At 38.4% G+C, this 24,318-nt stretch overlaps 1 protein-coding gene across 1 annotated transcript in view; it reads right to left on the reverse strand.

Moving 5' to 3' along the window:
- Positions 1–1,610: 1,610 nt before the first annotated feature.
- Positions 1,611–24,318, reverse strand: part of GFPT1 (glutamine--fructose-6-phosphate transaminase 1) — a 64,626-nt gene continuing 41,918 nt past the window's right edge. The window contains exons 12-19 of the mRNA XM_036262705.1: positions 17,614–17,711; positions 13,295–13,415; positions 12,486–12,643; positions 6,946–7,060; positions 6,549–6,676; positions 5,822–5,989; positions 4,182–4,343; positions 1,611–3,297 (exon numbers count right to left, since the gene is read on the reverse strand). Of these exons, the coding sequence (XP_036118598.1) occupies positions 3,253–3,297; positions 4,182–4,343; positions 5,822–5,989; positions 6,549–6,676; positions 6,946–7,060; positions 12,486–12,643; positions 13,295–13,415; positions 17,614–17,711 (995 nt within the window). The 3' untranslated portion in view covers positions 1,611–3,252. The remainder of the gene's footprint in view (positions 3,298–4,181; positions 4,344–5,821; positions 5,990–6,548; positions 6,677–6,945; positions 7,061–12,485; positions 12,644–13,294; positions 13,416–17,613; positions 17,712–24,318) is intronic.

The raw sequence follows: 24,318 nt of genomic DNA on the forward strand, positions 1-24,318 counted from the left end.
AACTTTAATGTACTACAAGAAAGAACTTTTTATATAAAGGACTTCTCTTATAGAATATCTTTCTTGCAAATCAGATTTTCGTACCTGCATTGCATTGGTTTTAATTGGGCAGGCACACTTAGTGGCTTGCCTCACTACAGTGTCCTTTTCATGTTCATAACTCAAAAGAATTTAAAAATCACTACATTAAATGGGGTAGGAAGCAAGAAGGGACAGGAAGGAGAAACCATGTTTGGAAAATATCACTTCTTTTTTCTTACCATTAGTTTTTTATATTTGGTTAAGAACTTATCCTATTTTGAAGTATGTGTTAGGCAGAGGGAGAAGGGGGTTGAGATTGTGAAAACTAATGATTGATTACGTATTAGTTTTCACTCAGAAGGCTGACTCAAACTTTAGATCGGTAAGAAAGTTTACAGGGCACACCCTTCCAGGTGCCAGACGGGAGGCTGCCCAATGCAGTACCCATTTAAATAAAGCCACTTAGAGCTTCAAATTTACTAGGTGAAATTTTATTATTTTTTTTTTTTTATTTTTTTTTTTTATCCTCACCCGAGGACATTTTTCCATTTTTTTGTTCAGATAGAGTAGGAGGGTGAGAGAGGGAGAGAGAGAGAGAGAGAGAAACATTGACATGAAAGGGACACATTGAGTGGTTGTCACCTGCACAACCCAACCATGGCTGGGGACAAACTGCAATCGAGGTATGTGCCCTTAGCGGGAACCGAACCCGGGTCTCTCTGGACCACAGGCCGACGCTCTAACCGCTGAGCCAAACTGGCCAGGGCGAAATTTTATTTTTTAACACTGTGAAATCTATGTTGGGAATCTCTGAATCTTGGCCCTTTAGACTCAAGAATTTAGAAACCTTGACTGCTCTTTAGATTAATTTGACAGGCTAGATATTGCATCGAAATCAAGAAATGCTACAAACCCATACAAATCGTGTAAAATGCTAATATAACAAGCATACAAAATGACACTATTTACACACTAAAACTAGCAGGCATACACAAAATAATCTTAGAAACAATTAAAATAGATAAATATCTATAGTAACTATACATATGATGCAAAGAGTAATCCTATTTCATTTTTAAAAACAATCAGGCTTCTATTCCATCAATGAGAGTCCTCCCAAATTACTTCTATGCTTCTCTTGCAGTAAAAGCTGTCAGAAAGTCTTAACCTCATCAAGAAGTTCAAACACAAAAAAAGGAAAAGACTGACCTTAGATAATTATGCTAAATACCATATCTTCACAATTTTAAAGTGAAAACTTTTGAAAGAGAAGGACTTAATCAAAACATAAATACTGTGCTATAACCTCCAAGATCTGGCCAAAAAGGATCCACGAGGAAATTACAACTTTTTAAGTATCAAACTTGTAGCCTACTCTAACTACTTTATTTTTTTTTCTTTATTGATTTTAGAGAGAGGGGAAGTGAGAGGGATAGATAGAAACATTGATGAGACAGAACATTGACTGGCTGCCTCTTGCATGCCCCCCACCAGGGATTGGGCCCACAACCTGGGCATGTGTCCTGACTGGAAATCAAACTGGCAACCTCTTGGTGCATGGGTCAACACTCAACCACTGAGCCACACAGGCCAGACTACTCTAAATATTTTAATCTAAATTGTTAAGTTCCATTTCTAACACTAACCAGCTAAAGTCACCTCAATATCACTTTATTTATATCTTCTTCATTCCTAAATAAATTTAAGGGATAGAACACAGAAAATACAGAGAGAAAAATACCTAGAAAGTAATGCAAGCATACCTCGCTTTATTGTGCTTCACTTTATTGTGCTTCACAGGTGTTGTGTTTTTAAACTGAAGGTGAGACCTTCGACCAACAAAAAGATTACAATTCATCTATGCAATACTCACTTTATTATGATGGTCTGGAAACAAACCTGCAATATTTCCAAGGTATGCCTGTACTAAATTTGATGAAATCCTTCATTAATTTCAGTGTAAAGCATACAGCTTTTCCTAAGCCTCGATCACCATATAGTCAAATGATTTGTCAAAAGACTTGCAAATCTTCCAAACAATTGCAAAGAGCTTCCAAATTCACAGGAAGGTACTAGACTAGTTTTATACAAGTCAGTAAAGGGAAGTTAAATTAACTGCAGGAAATTCTTTGGGACAAAGTTGAAAAGAATTCTAAATATATCAATACTGATTTAATTTGAGACATTTGATGACAACTCTGTGTGGTGATTTCAAAGAGGAAGATAAAATATGTCCTTCAGCGGTGAGTTAAAAAAGGTACAGATACAAGGAAATAAAAACCACTTTTAGGAGATGAAAAAACAGTCGGATATCCAATATGTCAGTTGTTCAAAGCAGCTCAAATTTAAAGTTTGTGCTCTGAAATTGTACAAATATTTTCTGTTAAGGGCTGGACAAAAACAATGCACTAATATACTATTTAGCTTCCTAAACTACCGATAACAAACAACAAATATAAGAGACTAATGCTAACCTAACTTAGGTAGAAATTCCGCCAAGAAACGTTTTCCATTTTTAAGTACAGAAATTTCAAAATAAATCACAGCATCTTGTCTGTAATATAACTTAGCAAAACCTTAATCAAATGTCCAAGTTCATTGCGACTGGTTTTTAGATCAGCGGTTCTCAACCTGTGGGTCGCGACCCCTTTGGGGTTCGAACGACCCTCTCACCGGCGTCGCCTAAGACCAGGGGAAAACACATATTTCCGATGGCAATTCATAACAGTAGCAAAATTACAGTTATGAAGTAGCAATGAAAATAATTTTATGGTTGGGGGTCACCACAACATGAGCAACTGTATTAACAGGTCATGGCATTAGGAAGGTTGAGAACCACTGCTTTAGATCTTAATAGATGCACTCCTCTTTCATTGGTCTGAATTAATAAAAGCATGGTAAGACAAATGCCAATTACTTTTAAAGCACACAATCCTCTCAGATTGAAGTAGAGGGTCCTGAAATCCAGCACCCAGAATCTTTTCAAGAAAATGAGAGCTAAATCTGTTTCTGATACTGATTTGAATATAGATTCCATTTTTCAAACTCCCCCACAAATTACTGGAAAAATATAAGGTAATTACAAAAATCACAAATTGAGTGGAATAATTATAACTGATATATAAATAAGGATTTACTAAAAAAAGGCTTAAAGGAGTGATATTTTAAATCAAGGTTTTAAATACAAAAGGTGTCTTTTGATGCTTAATCGCCCAGGATTTCAGATGTTCCTTATTCTACTGTTACAGATTTGGCAAGATTCCGGGGGAAATCAACCTGCAAAAAAAGATTAAAGAGATTAAGAACAAGATTAAAGAAATTATAAAAAACTGGGGGGGATCCTATAAGCAAATTATTTTTGTTTGTAAAAACAGAAAATGTGTTTATTAACCATCTTTATTACAGACTACAAAGAATTAGATTAGATTATACAGTCAAATAACATATCTTTTTTTTTTTTTAGTCTTCACCCGAGGACATTTTTTGATATTTTGTTCAGATAGAGTGGGAGGGAGAGAGAGAGGGAGAAACATCGACGTGAAAGGGACACATCGGGTGGTTGCCACCCACACGACCCAACCAGGGCTGGGGACAAACTGCAACCGAGGTACATGCCCTTAGCGGGAACCGAACCCGGGTCTCTCCAGACCGCAGGCCGACGCTCTAACCGCTGAGCCAAACTGGCCAGGGCACATAACATATCTTTAGAAAACTTGAAGTCAGTTAGAAAAAAGAATTCTAAAGGAGCCAGAGTTCCAGTGGTCCTTTATAGAGGTGGCAGCCCTCTGAGGGGACAGTAAAAGTATAAGAGCAGGATGTTTTGGTTGTCACAATGACTAGGGGAACCAAGAACTGTAGAAGTCCTGCAATATGTGAGATAGTCCTAAAACAAAGAATTAGGAAACAGAATAAAAACAGGTGGAGCTTCCCCAAGAAGGTAATCTCCAATGGTGGCAATAATCTCCAAGATTACTTTAAATTCTATGGGTAAGAAAATGTTACGATGTAACCTACAAATTGGGCTGTGCAAATGTAACAGGAGACAGATATGTATCTGATGGATTCCTCAAATGTTATTGTTAAATATTTAGAAGGAAAACTATCAGAATGTGCTCCGATAAAAAGCCAGCCCAAGATATCTGCAATGGTCTACCACTTACATCATAGCCTCTCAGCACAGCAAGGTGGAAAGCCAGCAACTGTAAGGGGATCACGCTGAGAATGCCCTGCAAGCAGTCCACTGAATGGGGCACCTTGATTGTTCTTTTTGTGTTCTTAATGGTCTCGGTATCTTCCTTATCACAAATCACCACTGGGCGTCCCTAGGAAAGAAAGCCACACACAATCACTGGAAAGCAAAGGCAGAGCTGTAGCAAGTGAATGTGAAAATTTTGCACTCAACAATTCACATGTGGCCTCACTGACATAAGACTTAAACTCACAATCCTATGTGGTAAATCAGATTTATCTCGCTTAAAGGAAATGGAAGCTTTGCGGGAGTCAGGAATTTATTTAAACTCACACTACTAAGAAATACCAGACTCAGTATAGATGCTCCCCTACTTATAAACCCATTGTACATTGAAAATATAAGCCAGCCCGGCTGGTATAGCTCCAGTGGTTGAGCTTCGACCCATTCACCAAGAGGTCATGGGTTCGATTCCCGGTCAGGGCACATGCCCAGGTTGTGGGCCAGATCCCCAGTAGGTGGCATGCAGAAGGTGGCCAATGGATGTTCTCTCTCAACAGTGTTTCTATCTCTCCCTCTCCCTCTCCTTTCCTCTCTCTCTAAAATAAATAAAGAAAAAAAATTAAAAATTAATAAAAAGAAAATATAAGCCAAAAATGCATTTAATATACCTAACCTACCAAACATCATAGCTTAGCCTAGCATACCTTTAGAAAGCTCATACCTTTAGAAAGTTCAAAACACTCATATTAGCCTACAATTGAGCAAAATCATCTAGCACAAAGCCTATAACAAAATTTTGAATAACTCACGTAATTTATTATGCATATTGCTTTCACACCATTGTAAAGTGGAAAAATCTTAAGTCAAACCATCATAAGTCAGGAACCATCTGTACGTGATTCCAGGTCTGCCTGCTTTCAATGCCCAAGTTCATAACAACTACATTTTGAGTAGAGATTAATACCTTTTGGGATTTATAAATAAAGCCAAATGTTCTGAAGAAAACTTAGTTAAGCACAGCACCCGCAGTTTTAATGTAAAATCTAGTTCCTCCTGAAATATACATTTAGAATATTAAATTAAAAGGGAAAATAGAAGCTAATTGACGAGGACAAGATTCGGAGACCAAGAGTTCAGTTTTGGTCTTGGTTCTGCCTACTATGAAATTTATGAGCTGGGTCCTGTCAATTTGAGACTCTTGAGAATCTCAAATTCCTTACATGTAAAGCTAAACATGTTTTGTAAGCTATCTATTGGGCTATTTATTTATTTATTTATTTATTTAAATCCTCACCTGAGGACATTTTTGCATTAATCTTCAGATAGAGCAGGAGAAAAGGAGGGAGAGAGAGAGAAACATCATGTGAGAGAGACACATCGACTGGTTGCCAACCACACGACCCCAACTGAGGCCAGGGACAAACTGCAACCGAAGTACGTGCCCTTAGCAGGAACTGAACCCAGGAATCTGGTCCGCAGGCTGACGCTCTAATCACTCTGCCAAACCAGCAGGGCCTGTTGGGCCCTTTAAATGTCATGAAATTCAAATAAGCTTTAGTGGTCCAACTCTTAGACCCCAAGGCATCCTCACAGCAGCCCCTGGCTTACCTGCCTGGCAACCACCTGCTGAAGAGCATTCTGACACTTGGCATAAGTGTGATCTCTCATGATGATCATGATGACAGGCATCAACTTATCCACCAAAGCCAGAGGGCCGTGTTTCAATTCACCAGCAAGGATGCCTTCAGAGTGCATGTAAGTGATTTCTTTGATTTTCTAATAGGAAAGAACTAGATTAGTCTTCAGTCTTTTTCAAAAACCCATTCTTAAGTAAATATTACACAAAACATTCTATGTCTAAAGTCAATGTCTATTTATCCAAAAGTATTGAAGGACCACTGATCTGTAAATCAGGCTAACAGATCATTGTTTCTATAATATCAACAAGTGACTGGAAGTTTTAAACTCCACAAGGACTTTTTCAAGATTTTAAATTATCATGAATGTACTCATATTTCTTTGTAACTGTTCTACCTGGTTAATGTTTGACCTGAATTAAATCCTACACCTAGAGAACTTAATCTTTATTTTATTTATATTTGGACAACAAATTAAGCAAAGTTACTTGCAAAACCCATGTTATCATGCTGAAATGTACTCTTCTTGGTTTTCACTTTTGCATTAAGTATCAACTGTTACACCTTCTCAAGGTAAACAAATCAGAATGCATAAAAACAAAGGCACTTGTAAAAGTTTCACCTGTTTCATTCAATCTATAAGTATGACTATGTGTCAGGTCCATAAGTGAATAGACTGAAATTATAAGAAGACTTACTAATGCCCCTTCAAGACAAGTAGCATAGTGATAGCCACGTCCCATTATTAAAACCGACTTCTGATGATAAAGTTCTGTTGCCAGTTTCTGAATTTCATCATCCATGCTCAGTACTTCCTTAATCAAATCTGTTAAAAAGTAACATTACCAACATCTATGAAAAAAGGACAATAAACAGAACCAATATAAAAACAATAATATATTGGTAGCAACCGACAAAGACCAGTGTTTCTACTTCTTTGTGATTTCAGTGAGGGATTTTTAAGTACAAAGGTGCAAAAGTAGAAAGATTTGTTGACTAAACAGCAACAAGCCATAGTTTCAAGGATAAGAAGAGAATTTCACCCATTACTGACTCCTTGAGAAACAAAAGTATAGCATGAGAGTATCTTCATACCAGGCAGCCTTTTCAATCCAAGCATGATCTCTTTTCGTCTCTCCTGCATGGAGATCCTGTCATCACACATCATAAGGGCAAACATCACAAGGGATACAAACTGGCTGGTGTAAGCCTGAAACATCACAAAAAAGCAGTTGCATTTTAAGAACTTGGAATTTTTTCAATAAAAAAAGGTGTGAACACATTCTCACTGGTTTTATAAGCATATATTGTCCATTCTTTATTTTATTTAATTTAATTAATTTTTAAATCTTCACCCAGGATGTTTATTGATTTTACAGAGAGGAAGGGGGAAGAGAGAAACATCAATCAGTTGCCTCCTATGCGCACCCCATCCGGAGATCAAACCCACAACCTAGGTATGTGCCCTGACTAGAAATCGAACCCACGACCTTTTTGCTGTGTGGGATGACACTCCAACCGAGTCACCTAGCCAGGGATATTGTCCTTTTTTTTTTTGGTACGTGCCCCTAGTGGGAACCAAACCCGGGACTCTTTGGTCCGCAGACCGACGCTCCAACCACTGAGCCAAACCGGACAGGACAATATTGTCCATTTTTTAATAAACAGCATTAGTAACAATGAACTGAACCAGTGCTTAGGAAATCTATCACTATTTTGAACAAATAACTTAAACTTTATTTCCAGATACAAAATAAAAGTTCCTTCCAATGCACTGGATGCTTATGAAATCCCTAATACACTAGAGAAAGATGCCAAAGGAAATGAGTTGAGAGAGAATCTGCATATATATAATCAAATTAAGTTTTAATGTAAGTTAAAAGCAAGGGTTTAAAGGACTCTTCTTGACATACCTGGCACTGGTTCTGTTGGATTATTTTTTAAACTGTTCTTCGATTTTCACCTTTGCCTATTGTCTGTTCCTCATTCCCAACTTTTTTTCTTTTCTTTTTTTTTTTTTTTTTTTTAAGTTTCACTCAAAACATTTTTTTTTTTTTTTAATCCTCACCCGAGGACATTTTTCCATTTTTTGTACAGATAGAGTGGGAGGGAGAGAGAACAAGAGAGAGAGAGAGGAAAACATCGACGTGAAAGGGACACATCGAGTGGCTGCCACCCGCACGACCAACCAGGGCCGGGGACAAACTGCAACCGAGGTACATGCCCTTAGCGGGAACCGAACCCGGGTCTCTCCAGACCGCAGGCGGACGCTCTAACCGCTGAGCCAAACCGGCCAGGGCTCACTCAAAACATTTTTAAAGTTCAACTGTATAGCCCTGGCTGGTTTGGGTCAGTAGTTAAGAGCGTCAGCCCATGGACCAATGAGTCGCAGGTTCGATTCTGGTCAAGGGTACATACTGTTTCCAATCAAAACTGATCAGATAATGAGTATTCCAGTTTCTCTATACCATAACTAAAAATGTTATTCTACAAAATAATGTTTCTTTGTTTGGACCTGAAACATCTCAACACTGGTTTTCAAGTATAAATATTAAACAGAGTACTTTAATGCACACATTTTTCCATTGCATTCCTATCAGAACTTAATTTCAATTTCATGTTTTTCATTTCCTCAATAAATACCAGGAAACCAATTCTGAGAAAAATAAGTTACACCTCACATTTTTTAATTTACTGAGGTTTGAAAGAATTTACCAGGAAAATATTGACACTGAACTTTTAAACTTGGTTTTACTTTTCATGTAGCCAAAAATAAAGTTAAATTGGTTTATTTTAAAAAATCAATAAAAGTCAGTACGGTGGTGAAATTCTAAACACCTGCAATAATATACAAAAATTGCTGAACCTGCACATTTATACCCATCAATTCCTACAGATATACCAAAATGTCGATGGTCTGATATTATAGAAAGTTAATAATATCTCTCTAACCCTAACAGTTTTTCAGGCAAAGCTGGGAATTCATCATCAAGACTGTAGTATTCTTGTGCTATCTCCATCACGGGGCCCAGAGATCAAGATCAATGATGAGCTTCTTTGATCACACATTAACATATCAACCTGTATTTGCCATTCAGAAATGGTCTATGACTGAACATCCCAAGACTGATCATTTCAATACTGTCTAAGGTGGTTGAAGAAAACAAAATTAATTTAGAACCCAAGAAAAATCAAAGTAAAATTAAAATACCATACTTACTAAAATTTTTAAGGGAGTCATTTTTTTAAAGAAATTAAAGTGTGTACTGTAAAAAGATACTTATTTTCTTATGTAAGTTGTAACCACTGGGGAAAACTGGGTGAAGAGTATATGGACTTCTCTGTGATTTCAAAATAAGAAGTTTTTTATAAGAAAAGACTTATAGCCCTGGCCAGTTTGGTTCAGCAGTTACAGCATCGGCCTGCGGACCAGAGAGTCCCAGGTTCAGTTCCCACTAGGGGCGCGTACCTCGCTTGCAGTTTGTTCCCGGCCCTGGTTGGGGTCATGTGGGTGGCAGCTGGTTGATATGTCTCTTTCACATCGATGTTTCTCTCTCTCTCTTCCCCCCTCTTTCCCTCCCACACTATCTGAAGATAAATTCAAAAAAAAGACTTATAAAAAAAGAACCAATGATAAAATAACATGAATCTCAGAAACTTCATGTTAAATGGAATAAGCCAGACACAAAAGACATATATTATATAATTCCCTTTATAAGAACTTTCTAGAAAATGATATAATACAATAAGAGAAGGCAATAGTAGTTGGCTGAGGAGTAGAAGTGAGGACTGACTATAACAGGGCACAAAAAAACTTTTTCAAGGGAGTAAGTCTTCTAAAACTGGATTGTGATTATAGTTAAAGAGCTAAATTTACTCAAACTGTACATTTAAAAACTGATGAGTGTTATTTATGGTATGAAAATTATACCTCAATAAAGCTACAGAAAAAAAGGTTAAGAGTAAAATCTAGGTGATGATATAAGTGTAAATGTAAAACTCTTTTAATTCTGCTGTTATGTTTGAAAATTATCCCAATAAAATGTTGAGCACACTTAACTTATTTGTGGAATATAACAAACACAATAAGCTGTCAAACAAATCAAGATCCAGAGTAACGGAAGTAGGGAACAGACTGACCTTATGCCTATACACATATAAGCATAACCAGTGGACACTGACAACAGTGCAATGAAGGTGTGTATGGGGGTGGAAGGGCATGGGAATGGGGAGGGTGATGTCAATCGAGAAAATAAAAGGAGGGGGGACATCTGTAATACTTTCAACAATAAAGATATATTCCCCCCCAAAAAAAATGTTGAACAAAATTAAACTATAAGTTATACAATTAAAAATAAAAAAAGTTGTATTTCCCATGGCAACTCATAGTTCAAGAAAGATTTAATAAAAAGTAAGTCAAAAGCATCCATTCAGTTGATGGATGTACATATACCATGTTGAACCCTCTGCTTCACAATGTGTTGTGAATAAAAGAGCCCTGGGATTCCAATCCCCAATCAAAGCTGTCCAAAAATCCACACACTCCTGTTAGAGCAGTTGGTTATTTATTCAGGCACAGACTGGAAATCCAAGTACAAACATCTTACATGTTTTAATTACCACATAGAGAAAATTCAGGTTTCAGCTTTCTGTAAATTATAGTGTTTCCAGTATCAAAGTAACCAAGAAACAAAAACCTCATCAACGTTTTTACATAAGAATCACAAATTTTCCACATAAAAATGTCTCCGTAAGTTTCTTTAAAAGGAAAAAATATTTAAATGCAGTTATGTACATATTAACATCATCTTCCACACGCCTTTAATTAGAATCAAATACACTAATACCTAAGATCTTATCAATCAACAAGAAATAGTGAACTTAAGCAGAAAAAGACAACTGAAATTTTGCATCATAAGAGTAATACATTTGTGAAGAGAGAACATCTTTGCATTTATACACTTTTTAAGATTCCTATTTTTATTACTATATTTATGCATATCCTAATTTTAAAGAGCAAAGAAGTCTCACTAGTCCTTAAAAAATAAAAGGTGCTCCCTGACCGATTTTGCTTAGCGGTTACAACATCGGCCTGTGGACCAGAGTCTTGGGTTCAATTCTGGTCAAGGGCAGGTACCTCGGTTGTGATTCAGTCCCTGGCCCTGGTCAGGGTCATGTGGGAGGCAACCACTTGATGTGTCTCTCTCACATCAATGTTTCTTTCTCTCTCTCTCTCCTTTCCACTCTGTGAAGATAAATAGCAAAAAATATCCTCAGGTGAGGATTTTTAAAAAAAGGTACTTTTAAATATCCACAAATGTAGTATCTAAAGAGAACCAGATAGTTATATAATACTCATTTTTATTTTTTTAATTTTATTTATTTATTTATTTTTTTATCCTCACCCGAAGACATTTTTCCATTTTATGTTCAGATAGAGCGGGGGGGAGAGGGAGAGAGAGAGAGAGAGAGAGAGAGAGAGAGAGAGAGAGAGAGAAACATCGACGTGAAAGGAACACATTGAGTGGCTGCCACCCCCACAACCCAACCAGGGCCAGGGACAAACTGCAACCAAGGTACATGCCCTTAGCGGGAACCCAACTAACTGCTCTCTCTGGACCGCAGGCCAACGCTCTAACTGCTGAGCCAAACCGGCCAGGGCTCATTTTTATTTTTTTAATTGCCAAATTCTATACCAAAGGTGTACTCCTCTTTACAAACTTTCAAAAGTATTATGTATATTTTGGCATATTTATTTAAAAGTATAAATATGTAGCCCGGCGGTGTGGCTCAGTGGTTGAGCATTGACCCAAGCACCAAGAGGTTGCTGGTTCAATCCCCAGTCAGGGCACATGCCCATGTTGTGTGCCCAATCCCCAGTGCAGGGCATGCAGGAGGCAGCCAGTCATTGTTCTCTCTCATTGATGTTTCTCTCTCTCGCTCCCTCTCCCTTCCTCTCTCTAAAATCAATAAAGAAAAAAAACTATAAATATATAGCCCTGGCTGGTTTGGCTCAGCAGTTAGAGCTTCGGCCCAAGGACCAAAGAGTCACGGGTTCAATTCTAGTCAAGGGCAAGTACCTCAGTTGTAGTTCAATCCCTAGTCCCTGTCTGGGTCGTGTGGAAGACAACCAATCAATGTCTCTCTCTCTCTCTCACATTGATGTTTCTCTCTCTCTCCCCATCCCCACCTCCCTCCCTTCCACCCACTCTATCTGAAAATCAATGGAAAAATATCCTCAGGTGAGGATTAAAAAAGAAAATTATAAATATCTAAACAAAAATTATTAGAATTATACTGAATATTCCTTATCTGTTATTTTTCTCATTCCCTACTATACATAATAAAAGAAGGGAACGTTATACTTACCACTGTACCTGGCAGGAAAAATGTAAGTGATGAATGGGGACAGAACTTTTCAGAACAAACTTATGTTATATACATTTGCCCTTTTGAATTTTTAAAATGGGGTTGAGGGAGGGGGAGTCATGTGTTTTATCTATTATTGATCCTTAAGTCTTACAATAATTAGTAAACTGTGAGTTCTATAAGAGCTAACAAGTGAAATACAAGATACTAAAATTAGTCTGTTTCATGAACACTATAATTAAATAAGAACTAAGTCAAGAATTTACCTTTGTGCTGGCCACGCCAATCTCGGGCCCAGCATTAATGTGAACTCCACAATCTGTCTCCCTTGATATGGAACTGCCGACAGTGTTTGTGATCCCCACAGTTAAAGCTCCTCTCTCCTTGCAGTACCGAAGACCCATCAGAGTGTCTGCTGTCTCACCTGTGTATAAAGGAAGATAAAAGTAACACATACAGCAGTTAATATATGCTGTTTCTGATATGTAAAAACAAACAACTGACTACACTTTCAACAAAATAATTTGTTTTAAATAAAACTTAAAAAAGTGCACTTAAGTCCTGGCCGGTTTGGCTCTGCGGTTAGAGCGTCGGCCTGCGGTCCGGAGAGACCCGGGTTCGGTTCCCGCTAAGGGCACGTACTTCGGTTGCAGTTTGTCCCTGGCCCTGGTTGGGCGTGTGGGTGGCAGCCACTCGATGTGTCCCTTCACATTGATGTTTCTCTCTCTCTCTCCCTTCCTCTCTCTCCCTCCCACTCTATCTGTACAAAAAGTGGAAAAATATCCTCGGGTGAGGATAAAAAAAAAAAAAGCACTTAAAATAATAAATGAGCAAAACTTTAATAATAGGATACTACTTTTTTGGATCTCCTTTCCTTCTTTGTCTTTGAAAATTCAGCTCTTTGAGTATAAAATGTGTTCATTTATTAATTCATTAAGAATTACATAATATCAAAATAAATTTCTATTTGTCAAGTCATCTGCAATACCATTTTATCTTTAAGTATCAATTTTTGCCAAGATAATTATTAGAAAGAATGCCTTTCCTTTTCTTCGAGTCTTTAAAATTTACATACCTGACTGACTAATAAAGAAGCAAACATCATCTCGAAAAACTGGTGTGTTTCTATCCAGGAAATCACTGGCTAGCTCCACCATAACAGGCAACTCAGTTAGCTCTTCGAGAACTTGACGTGTCTATAAAGAAGAAATTATTTGGTCAAAAAACTCTGATTCAAATACTTTTTCACTGGCCTTCTTTGGACTCAAAAAGTTTTCACTTTTCCTCATTATAAAAATGAAACATGTGCATTGTTAGAAAATATAAACAATACAAATTAAAGTACAAAATATAAAATAATCAAAATCTCACCACCCAGGAATCAAGCACTGTTAAAATCTTGGTACCAGTCTCTTTAGACAATTATCAATGCATATATTTTTATAAGGAAACACACCCCCATATATAAAATATTTTGAGAAGTAGAAAAAGTACTGATCTGAACTAGCTTGTGTGTTATCTCTAACTTCGCAATTCCTAATCTTTAAATGATAATTCATATAATACCAAGTCAGAGAGATTTCAAGTAAGATAAATACCCAGTGAAAAATTACACTTCAGAGATCTAGTTTTTAAAAGCTCACTACTTTCAAATTTTGTAGTACGGAAGGTAAAGTAGGAGGTAGTATGCTTCTGCTCAAAGAGCACCTTAGCATTCATTTTACTAAATATCCATTTTAATCAAATTCCTTTTACTCTAAACTTCAGAAAATTACAAACAATAGAAAAATAAAATTTTATACACAAGAATAAACTCAAAATGGATAAAAGATTTAAATGTAACCCGTGAAACCATAAAAATCCTAGAAGAAAATGTAGGCAGAAAAGTCTCAAACATCATATGTAGCAGAATTTTCACTGATACCTCGCCTAGGGCAAGAGAAACAAAGAAAAAATTAATAAATGGAACTACATCAAACTAAAAAGCTTCTGCACAGCAAAAGAAACCAGCATCAAAATGAAAAGGGAACTCACTCTCTGAGAAAACATATTTGCCAACAATACATCGGATAAGGGGTTAATATCCAAAATATATAGAACACTCACACAATTCAACAAAAGGAAGACAAACAATCCAATTAAAAAATAGCCAGAGGACATGAATAGACACTTCTCCAAAGAGAATATATAAATGGCCAGAAGACATATGAAAAAAGGCTCAACATCTCTAACCATCAGAGAGATATAAAATAAAACAACTATGATGGATCACCTCACACCTGCCAGAATGGTAGCCATCAACAAATCCTCAAACAACAAATGGTGGTGAGGATGTGGAGAAAAGAGGATTCTAGCGCACTGCTGGTGGGAATGCAGACTGGTGCAGCCACTATGGAAAACAATATGGTGTTTCCTCAAAAATTTAAAAATGGAACTCCCATTTGACCCAGTGACCCCACTTCTAGGAATATACCCTAAGAAACCTGAAACACCAATCAAGAAGAATATATGTGCCCCTATATTCATAGTAGCACTATTTACAATAGCTAAGATCTGGAAACTGCCCAAGTGCCCATCAGTAGATGAGTGGATAAAAAAGATGTGGTACATTTACATAATGGAATACTATGCAGCTGTAAGAAAGAGAGATCTCTTACCCTTTGAGATGACATGGAGGGATCTGGAGAGCATTATGCTAAGCAAAATAAGCCAGTCAGAGAAGGACCAGTAGCACATGATCTCACTTATTTGTGGAACATAATGAACAAAATAAGCTAAAGACCAAGAGAGATCCAGAATCATGGAAGTAGGGAACAGACTGACAAACCTCAGAGGGATGGGGAGTGGGAGGAGCGGGAAGAGATAAACCAAAGAAATTATATGCATATATGCACAACCAATCAACACAGATATTAGGCTGGGGAAGGCAGGAGGAGGGTGGGAGCAGAATGGAGGGGTCAGTGGGGAAAAAAGGAAGTAAATAAACAAACAAAATGGCCAAAAAAGAAAGAGAATTTTAGGCAGCAAAAATTTTAGGCCCTTCAGTTGCATACATTTAGTTGTTTTAATAGTAACTGTGTAGATCATCTGCTTCTTTAGGTAAGTGGTCCTACCCATTTTTTGCCCCATCTCTGCACTCCTCCTCCATCACAGCAGGGAAGAAATGTAAAGGTTTCCTTATTCATATCCCTTTAACTTCCTTTTTTTTTTTTAACCCTCACCCAAGGACATTTTTCCATTTTTTGTTCAGATAGAGTGGGAGGGAGAGAGAGGGAAAGAGAGAGAGAAACATTGATGTGAAAGAGACACATCGACTGGTTGCCTCCCGCACGACCCCAACCAGGGCTGGGGATGAACCACAACCAAGGTACATGCCTTTGACCAGAATCAAACCCGCAACTCATTGGTCCACAGGCTGACACTCTAACCACTGAGCCAAACCAGCCAGGGCAAAATGTTCCTACTTTTAACTAACCTTTTCCATTGATGTATTTTATTTACTAATTTTACATAAATTACTGACACTAAAATGCTAAATATTTTCCCTCAAACATATACTTTCCTGCCCCAGTTTATAATATAAACATTACACTGAAGCTATATTCTTCAAAATTAAAAGAGAAAGATACAAATCTGGCAACTTACCTGATATTTAACAATAATATACCTCAAAAAGTAATCTCAAGATATATCTGTGCTGCCCAGCCAGTGTAGCTCAGTGGATTGAGCGTCAGCCCATGGATTAAGAGGTCCTGGTTCAATTCCCGGTAGGGGCACATGGCCAGGTTGCAGGCTCAATCCCCAATAGTGGGTACGCAGGAGGCAACCGATCAATGTTTCTTTCTCATACTGATGTTTCTATCTCTCTCTCCCATTCTCTCTCTCTAAAAAAATCAATAAAAACATATTTTAATAAAAAGATATATCTGTGCTAATGAATGCCTTGTTCTTTCAGAAGAAACTTTTTGAAATAAACAGAATAAAATATTTCCATCATAAGAGACTAATTTAATGTTAAATTCCATTGCATACCACTCGAAAAACCTAGAGGCAATAAACATTTTGAAAAGCAAGCTATACTTAGAATTATTTTAGTTGTTTGAATTGTTATTATTTAGGATACACAGTATATACTAAAAAAGTAGTTATGTAAATGTGTCATTCACATTTGACCCCACCAAAAACAAACAAAAAACCTACACAAAATTAATGACTTATTTTGTATGATAAACCACGAGATTTCTTATGTTTGTTTGTTAGAGTAGTCTCAGCATCCACCAAAAAAAAAAAAAATACCTTACATTGTCTCAAATTTTAGAATTAGAATAGTCTAACAGAGCATATAAACCTCTGTCTCAAAATTCAGGCTTAGCATTAGCTACAACAGTTAATTAAAATTTTAATTTCTGAATAAAGGTTTCATTCAGTAATAGATCTAAACCACCACTTAATTAGCCAATCCCTTAATTTACATTAATGTCTTTAATTCATTCTTTTTTTCCATGCTCAAAACCATCACTTTTTTTTTACAACTCTTCCCTTCAATACTGCAGACTTTCCTTTTTAGGACCATGTAATCTGAGGGGGTGGGGGTGAGCAGCTTTAGAGAAGAGTAAAGCCTGTTGAAATTCAAGGGCTGGGTGACCAGCTAGTTTTACCCAATAAATAACTGGCCCCCATGGGTGTAAACAATTAATATTTATGCCCCACTAAATAAAAAATTACTGTCATGAACTTTGAGAATCATCGTGAAAGTAGCAATTGAGTATGTAAGTGTCTTCTGTACTTACGGGAGTTGACATCAGCAGCACATAAACTACACGTGGATCTGATTTATTGGACTAAAAGACCATTATATTTCTATACTTCTGTACTAACACCACCATGCTTCTTTGATACAAAATTTCATCTTCCAAAATAACAATTTAAAGAACAAAGTCTGACAAAAGGCAGACTTCCTTTCTCTGCAGAAATGTGCCTGCCAAGTAAAATCCTGTTGAGGTTCACACATGGTACCAGTCATCTGTTTGGGGCAAGTGAACAATGAGAAGCAAAATCCAACGGCTGCTCTTGTGGAAGGAGGCATGTGTACTAGACCACAAGGCCAAAATGGTGCAAGAACTTTCCCTCTTTTTGCCTTTCATGAGCAAAGTCAGTTGCCGGTTCTACCTGTACAGCTAAGGACCTTTCTAAAGCAAATGTTCCATCAATAAATAATTCCAAGCATCTATTAAAATTTCTCCCACAACCTTCTTGATTTCTTCATGCAACATGAAAAAATAACATGATGCTTTAACAAAGGATAGTTTTATCAGATGTGTTATGGAGATATTTGTTTGCAGATATCGTCTAATACCCAACACAACACAAATAAGATTTTAAGAAGCCACTTACCGCTACACCAGCATGATAACTTGTTCCACAAGCAATAAGAATCAGACGCCGGCACCTCTGGATCTCCTTAATGTGATCCTTCAAACCACCCAAATTCACTGAAATAAAAGTTCATGTATATAATTAGTTAGGAAAGAACCACATAAAATAAGCAATCACTTATCATAAGCGTCCACTACCAATCTGGGAAGCAATAGAATTTTAAGGAATTCATTCTCAGGAGCATTGTCTATACAATCAAATCTCATTTCTCAAATGTCTGCCATCTCAAACAATTTGGTTCTCGACCAAGTTGCTCAGGTTTGTTGAACAAAAACTTCAGTTCTCAACCTGACAACCCTTTCATGATGATACATCAGCATGAAAAAAGCCTCTCTCAGACCACAAAAGAGAGAATGCAAGTCACTTCACCCACTAAACCTCTTGTTAATAACATCTCAGGAAATTGTGCTGTGAATATTTTTGTGTTTTTTTGTTTTTGTATTTCTTTTTGTTTTTGTCACTGGCAAAATGAATGATTAGCACAATTTTAAAACAAAGAGGACATCAAGAGTGCTAATATTACTAAGGGTGTGAAAGAAACAATGATCACAGGCAAGTAAAGAGATTGAAAAATTGTTGATTTGACTAATGGAAAAGCAGTTAGCAGGTGACATTTCGGAGGCAGTGATATGTGAAAAAGAGAAGATGAGGCATACTGACCTCCTCAAAGACACCCCTGGAAGAATGTTTAAGGCTAGCAGGAGATGGTTTAATAAATTTTTTAAAAGTTTTTGTTTATAGGCTAAACTGCATATTATATATATACTATATATAAGAAAGGTTAAAACAGGATCATTTGGGGATCTGGAACAAATTAATTTATATTATTTCTGATGGGAAAAAAATGATTCAGTTTTCGAACAAATTGCTTCTTGAACAGCCTTCATAACTGATTAAATTTGAGAACTAAAGTTCCACTGTAGTTTGTTTTTTTTTTTCCTTAGTTCTCTACAGTTCTGAAAAATTATTTATTTATTTTTCCCTTTATTGATTTGAGAGAGAGAGGAAGCAAGAGGAAGAGAGAGACAGAAACATCAATGAGAGAGAACATCAATTGGCCGCCTCCTGCATGCCCCCCACTGGAGACCAGGCCCACAACCTGGGCATGTGTCCTGACCAGGAATCAAACTGCCGACCTCTTGGTGCATGGGTCAATGCTCAACCACTGAGCTACATCAGCCGGACTTAAAAAATAATTTAAATGAACTTCCGGTCAAGATGATGGCGTAGGTAAACGCGGTATCGCGTCCTCCCACAACCACATCAAAGTTACAACTAAACTACAGAACAACCATCATTCAAAACCGCCTGAAATCAAGCTGAATGGAAGTCGTACAACTACGGAACTAAGGAAAAAAAAAAAAGCAGCTACAATCAGACCGGTAGGAGGGGCAGCGGCGCGAGGGGGGGCGGCGGCGCAGCGGCGAGACGGGCTGGTCCCACACCCAAGCGTGGTGGATAAAAATCAGGAGGATCCCAAGGCTGGGAAGGTCCTTCCTGAGGACTGAGGGGTCCCCGTCCCACACCAGGTGTCCCGTTCAGGGTTCCAGTGCCAGGAAGAGAAGTCCCCATAACTTCTGGCTGGAAAAACCAGCGGAAACTGAGGCTCAGGGAAGCTGAAGTGGCTGGAGCCCCAAGGCAGCTCCTTAAAGGGCCCGCGCACGGACTTATCGGACTCTCTCCCTCTAAGCTCGGAGGGGAGGCAGCTCGAGGGGCACCAGAGACACACAGGGAAGAACTGAGCTGTTTGGCACTGGAGCGAGAGCTGGAGAGGGGGCTTCCTCGGGGACAAACGTGCTGTCAGAGGCCTTTGTTCCTTTGGTGAGCCCTTCCCGGGGGCGGCAGACAGAAGCCATATCTGGGACTCCAGCAACCTGGCTCACACTCGTAGCCCCACCCTGTTGACTCCCTGAGGCCCCGCCCCACCCCACACAACTTTCAAGCTGTTGCCACTTGCTTAACCATAGGATTGGCCGGTCTTGGATCCTGCTTCAGGTTTTTCCTAAATTCTTTCAAACGAGCAGCACCGGGTCTCAGCGAGCCCCATACCTCTCATTAAGTAATACACAGAAACAAACACAGGGAGGCAGCCAAAATGAGGATACAAAGAAACAGGTCCCAAATGAAAGAACAGAACAAAACCTCAATAAAAGAACTAAGCGAAAGGGAGATAAGCAACCTAACAGATACTGAGTTCAAAATACTGCTTATAAGGATGCTCAATGAACTTAGTGAGAACCTCAGTGAACTTAGGGAGGGCATCAAGAGCATAAAAAAGTACCAGTTAGAAATCATGGATACACAGTTAGAATTAAAGGAGGCATTAACTGAAATAAAGAATAATTTACACAGCTTCAATAATAAGAGTATGTAGATCCAAGGAGGAAACCATCGATTTGGAATATAAGGAAGCAAAAAATCCCCAATCAGAAGAGCAAAAAGAAAAAAGAATCCAAAAAAATGAGGATAGAGTAAGGAGCCTCTGGGATAACTTCAAGCGTGCCAACATTCGCATCTTGGGGGTGCCCGAAGGAGAAGAGAGAGAACAAGAAATCGAAAACCTGTTTGAAACAATAATGGCAGAAAACTTTCCTAACTTGGTGAAGGAAACAGACATACAAGTCCAGGAAGCACAGAGAGTCCCAAACAAGATGAACCCCAAGAGGCCCACACCAAGACACATCATCATCAAAATGCAAAAGGTTCAAGACAAAGAGAGAATATTAAAAGCAGCAAGAGAAAGGCAGCTAGTTACCTACAAGGGAGTACCCATTAGGCTGTCAGCTGATTTCTCAAAAGAAACTTTGCAGGCCAGAAGGGAGTGGCAAGAAATATTCAGAGTGATGAAAACCAAGAACCTACAACCAAAATTACTCTATCCTGCAAAGCTGTCATTTAGAATCGATGGACATACAAAAACTTTCCCAGACAAGAAAAAGTTAAAGGAGTTCATCACCACCAAACCGTTATTATATGAAATGATGAAGGGTCTTTTTGAAGAAAAAGATAAAATGTATGAACAAACAAAATGGCAATGAATACATATCTATCAACAATGGAATCTACAAACAAAATGAACAGGAAGAACAGAAACATTCTCATAGATACAGAGAACATTTTATTGGTTGCCAGTTGGGAAGGGGGTTGGGGGAATGGGTGAAAAAGGTGAAGGGATTAAGAAGCACAAACTCATTGCTAGACTGACAAACCTCAAAGGGAAAGGGGTTGGGGGGTTGGGAAGAAATAAACCAAAGAACTTATATGCATAACCAATGGACACAGACAATAGTGTGGGAAAAGGTGGGAGGGGGGCGGGAGTGGGGAGGAGGGGGTCAATGGGGGGAAAATGTGGAACATCTGTAATACATTTTACATCCAACAATAAAGATTTGGGAAAATAAATAAATAAATAATTTAAATGAAACACAACTTAACTCATCTCCCCAGACTTGTAATCACCTTACTCACCCCACTCCAACATGCCCACACAACGACAGTATTTATCACACTTTAACTTGTTTGGTCATTTTTACATTCCTTTCTTTACATTAATAGTTATCCTAGAGGCAAAACTATAGAGACACAGACAAGTCAGTAGATGCTGATGTCTGGAGGTGGGGAAGGGGCTGACTACAAAGGACACAAGGACTTTTTAGGATGATAGAACTGTGCTATGTCTTCACTGTTGTAGAGGTCAGCATTATGACCATATTATGGAAGTTTGTTGAAACTCACTGAATTATACATTAAGAACAGTCAATTTTATTATATCTAATTATAATCTCAATAAGCCTGCTTGGAAAAAAAATTGTCTTAGTTATGTTCATTTCCCCTACAGTACCCAGAACAGTGTTCTGAACATAATATAAATCCAATCTCCTCTCAGTCTTCCCCATCTCATTCTCCTAACATCAGAGTTATCCTCATTGTTCCTATCCCACCTCCACAGCCACTCCACGTACAAGTCCTGGGAGCTCCACCTTCAAATTGTACCTTTAATACTATCGTCCCAGTCCAATACCTATCCCCTGGATGAGACGAACTTTCTAACTAACTATTCTCTCTTTTGTTTTCCACCTCCTACAGCCTGTTCTCCACACACAGCCAAAATAATCTTTTAGAGTGATTCTGTAAAAACATAAATCTGGCCCAGCTGGTGTGGCTCAGTGGATTGAGCTTCATCCCATGGACTGAGAGGTCCTGGTCTGATTCCCGGTGAGGGCACATGCCTGGGTTGCAGGCTCAATCTCCAGTAGGCAGGAGGCAGCCAATCCATGTTTCTCCCTCACATCAATTTTCTATCTCCCTCTCCCTTCCTCTCTAAAAACTAAATATAAAATTAAAAACATGAATCTGATATCAAAACCCTCTTAACAAATCTGTCCTTCTCCTTCTGTCTTTATAGTTATGTATGTTTTCTTCTAAGAGTACCTTATCTATGAACCCTTCTATACAGGCTAGTTTTCTACCTGTGAGAAATTTTCATTCAAGATTTATTCAATTTTAAACTAATATTTATTAAGCACCCACCAAGTGAATGTACTGTGTAAGGCACTGTGTGGCTACCAGAGTTCTCTACTCCGACAGTTCAGAGTCTGGCTGAGGAGACAGACGTGCACACCCAGGCATCATCCTTCTGCATCTGACCCACCACGCATCCTCCTACTTTGTCCCTGTTCTTCATCTCCCCACCCTTTTTTCTACCTTAACTGGCTAAAATATGGAAGCAAGGTATATGTTTTGTTTTTGTTTTTTGTTTTTTGAATAATTTTATGTTCTTCCTTTTATACATACTATATTTATTTTTAAAAATTAGTAAAGTGGAAAATAAAACAACTCGGAAGTTTCTCTGGCTTCCCAAATAACTTAGAACAGAATCCAAACCCCTTATTATGGTCTTCAAGTCTTCACACGCCTTGTCTCCTGCTTAACTCTGACCTAATCTCCTAACACTTCCCTTCTCACCCAGGCCACACCAGCCAAACTGGCCTTCTGGCTGTTCCTATAGTAGACCAATCCTATTCATGTACTTCTGCCTACAGTGTTCTTCTACAGACCTCAGCAGGTAGTAAAAAGGTTTGTGAAGAAAGGAAACAATAATAAGAGGTTGGGCCAGGGTTGTGCAAAGGCCAATCAGTTTGGAGATGACTCAGTAGAAAAGCAGATAGCCTGTCAAAGAGACTTGTATTTCAGATGATTGTCAAAAATGACAGGGAAGCCCAGCCGGTGTGGCTCAGTGGTTGAGCGTTGACCCATGCACCGGGAACCATCACCGGTTAGGTTCCTGGTCAGGGCACATGCCCAGGTTGTGGGCCCAATCCCCAGTGTGGGCGTGCAGAAGGCAGCCAATCAATGTTCTATCTCTCTCCCTCTCTCCCCTTCTCTCTCTCAAATCGATAGAGAAAAAAAAATGACAGGGAAGTAAGATGGTGAGATTAACTCGTCACAGGTGTTTCCCTAAAATTAGTCCTAGCAAATTCCCTTATGGCTGAGGGACGTTTGAGGTAGTTCTGAGAGTTGCTAAAGTCAGAATTGATGATGCTCTGGAGAGAATCTTAATTGTGGTAAGGCAGGCCACAGCTGCTGGAAGCAGCAAGAGTGCCTAGAAGGCAGGGTGGGGATGGAGCATACTCAGGAACACTACTGACACAGGAGGCTGGTCTGGCTCCATAAATGGCTAGTGATAAGACCTTGGGCAAGATGCTTTAAATTGACAGAGCTTCTATTTCCTTATTCTAACAATAAAAAAAGATAACTATCCTGTTTCTATTATAGAATTTTGATAAGAAACATAACATTGATAAAAGTGCTTTTTAAATCATGACTTCTCAAAGTTTGTCTTCTTATTTTCCCTTATAAAACAAATCTTTTTTTTTTTTTCTGATCTTATTTCCATAAAGACATAAATGGTATTTACTGCTACTCTCCCAATTCTTCCAGCTCACCCATCTTAAACAATGCCTTCTCCCCACATAAGCAGATACAGGTCCTGGTTTAGATTGCTCCTCTTCTCTCCTGTTCCCCACTTCCCTCCCTTTCCCTATCACTTTACCCCAGATAGGACAACATCCTAACTGGCAACTGCATCTCAGCCACTTGCTCCTCTGATGCTGCACACTGGAGACTGGTAGCCAGTTCACCTCAGTAAATCTATCATCACCCTTGGCTCCTAAGTCTCCTAAAAGCTCTGCAGTTTTTACAAATAGAGGTGCCCCACGCACACCTCCACACACACCAAGTTAGAATGCATTCTAGGCCCTCCTTGGCAGTTCCTCTCACCTTCTTTCCTAGACTTACTGTCCTTTACTCCTCTTCAGGCACTAGATGGAGCAGACAAACTAGGCCATATATTAGTGCACAAAGAGCTTTCTGGTGGATTCCACTATATTCCCTTAGTTAGTATTGTTCTATCCAATTACAATGGCTCCACCTTATCTTCACCTATTTATATATTCCCAATCTCTTAAACCCCCACAACTGCCTACTTCATGAAGCCTTCCTACCCCCAAAGCCCCTGACCACAAATTCATTCTCTTTCTCTAACTTCAACATTCATTTTTAAACATTTCAACATTAAACTATTTCTAATGCTATTTATTACATTTTACCTTTCCTTAAATAGTTAATTATATATTCATCCCCCATCTAGATTATAAGAACCTA

The sequence above is a fragment of the Molossus molossus genome, unplaced genomic scaffold, assembly GCF_014108415.1.
Source record: "Molossus molossus isolate mMolMol1 unplaced genomic scaffold, mMolMol1.p scaffold_m16_p_15, whole genome shotgun sequence".
Classification (NCBI taxonomy): domain Eukaryota; kingdom Metazoa; phylum Chordata; class Mammalia; order Chiroptera; family Molossidae; genus Molossus; species Molossus molossus.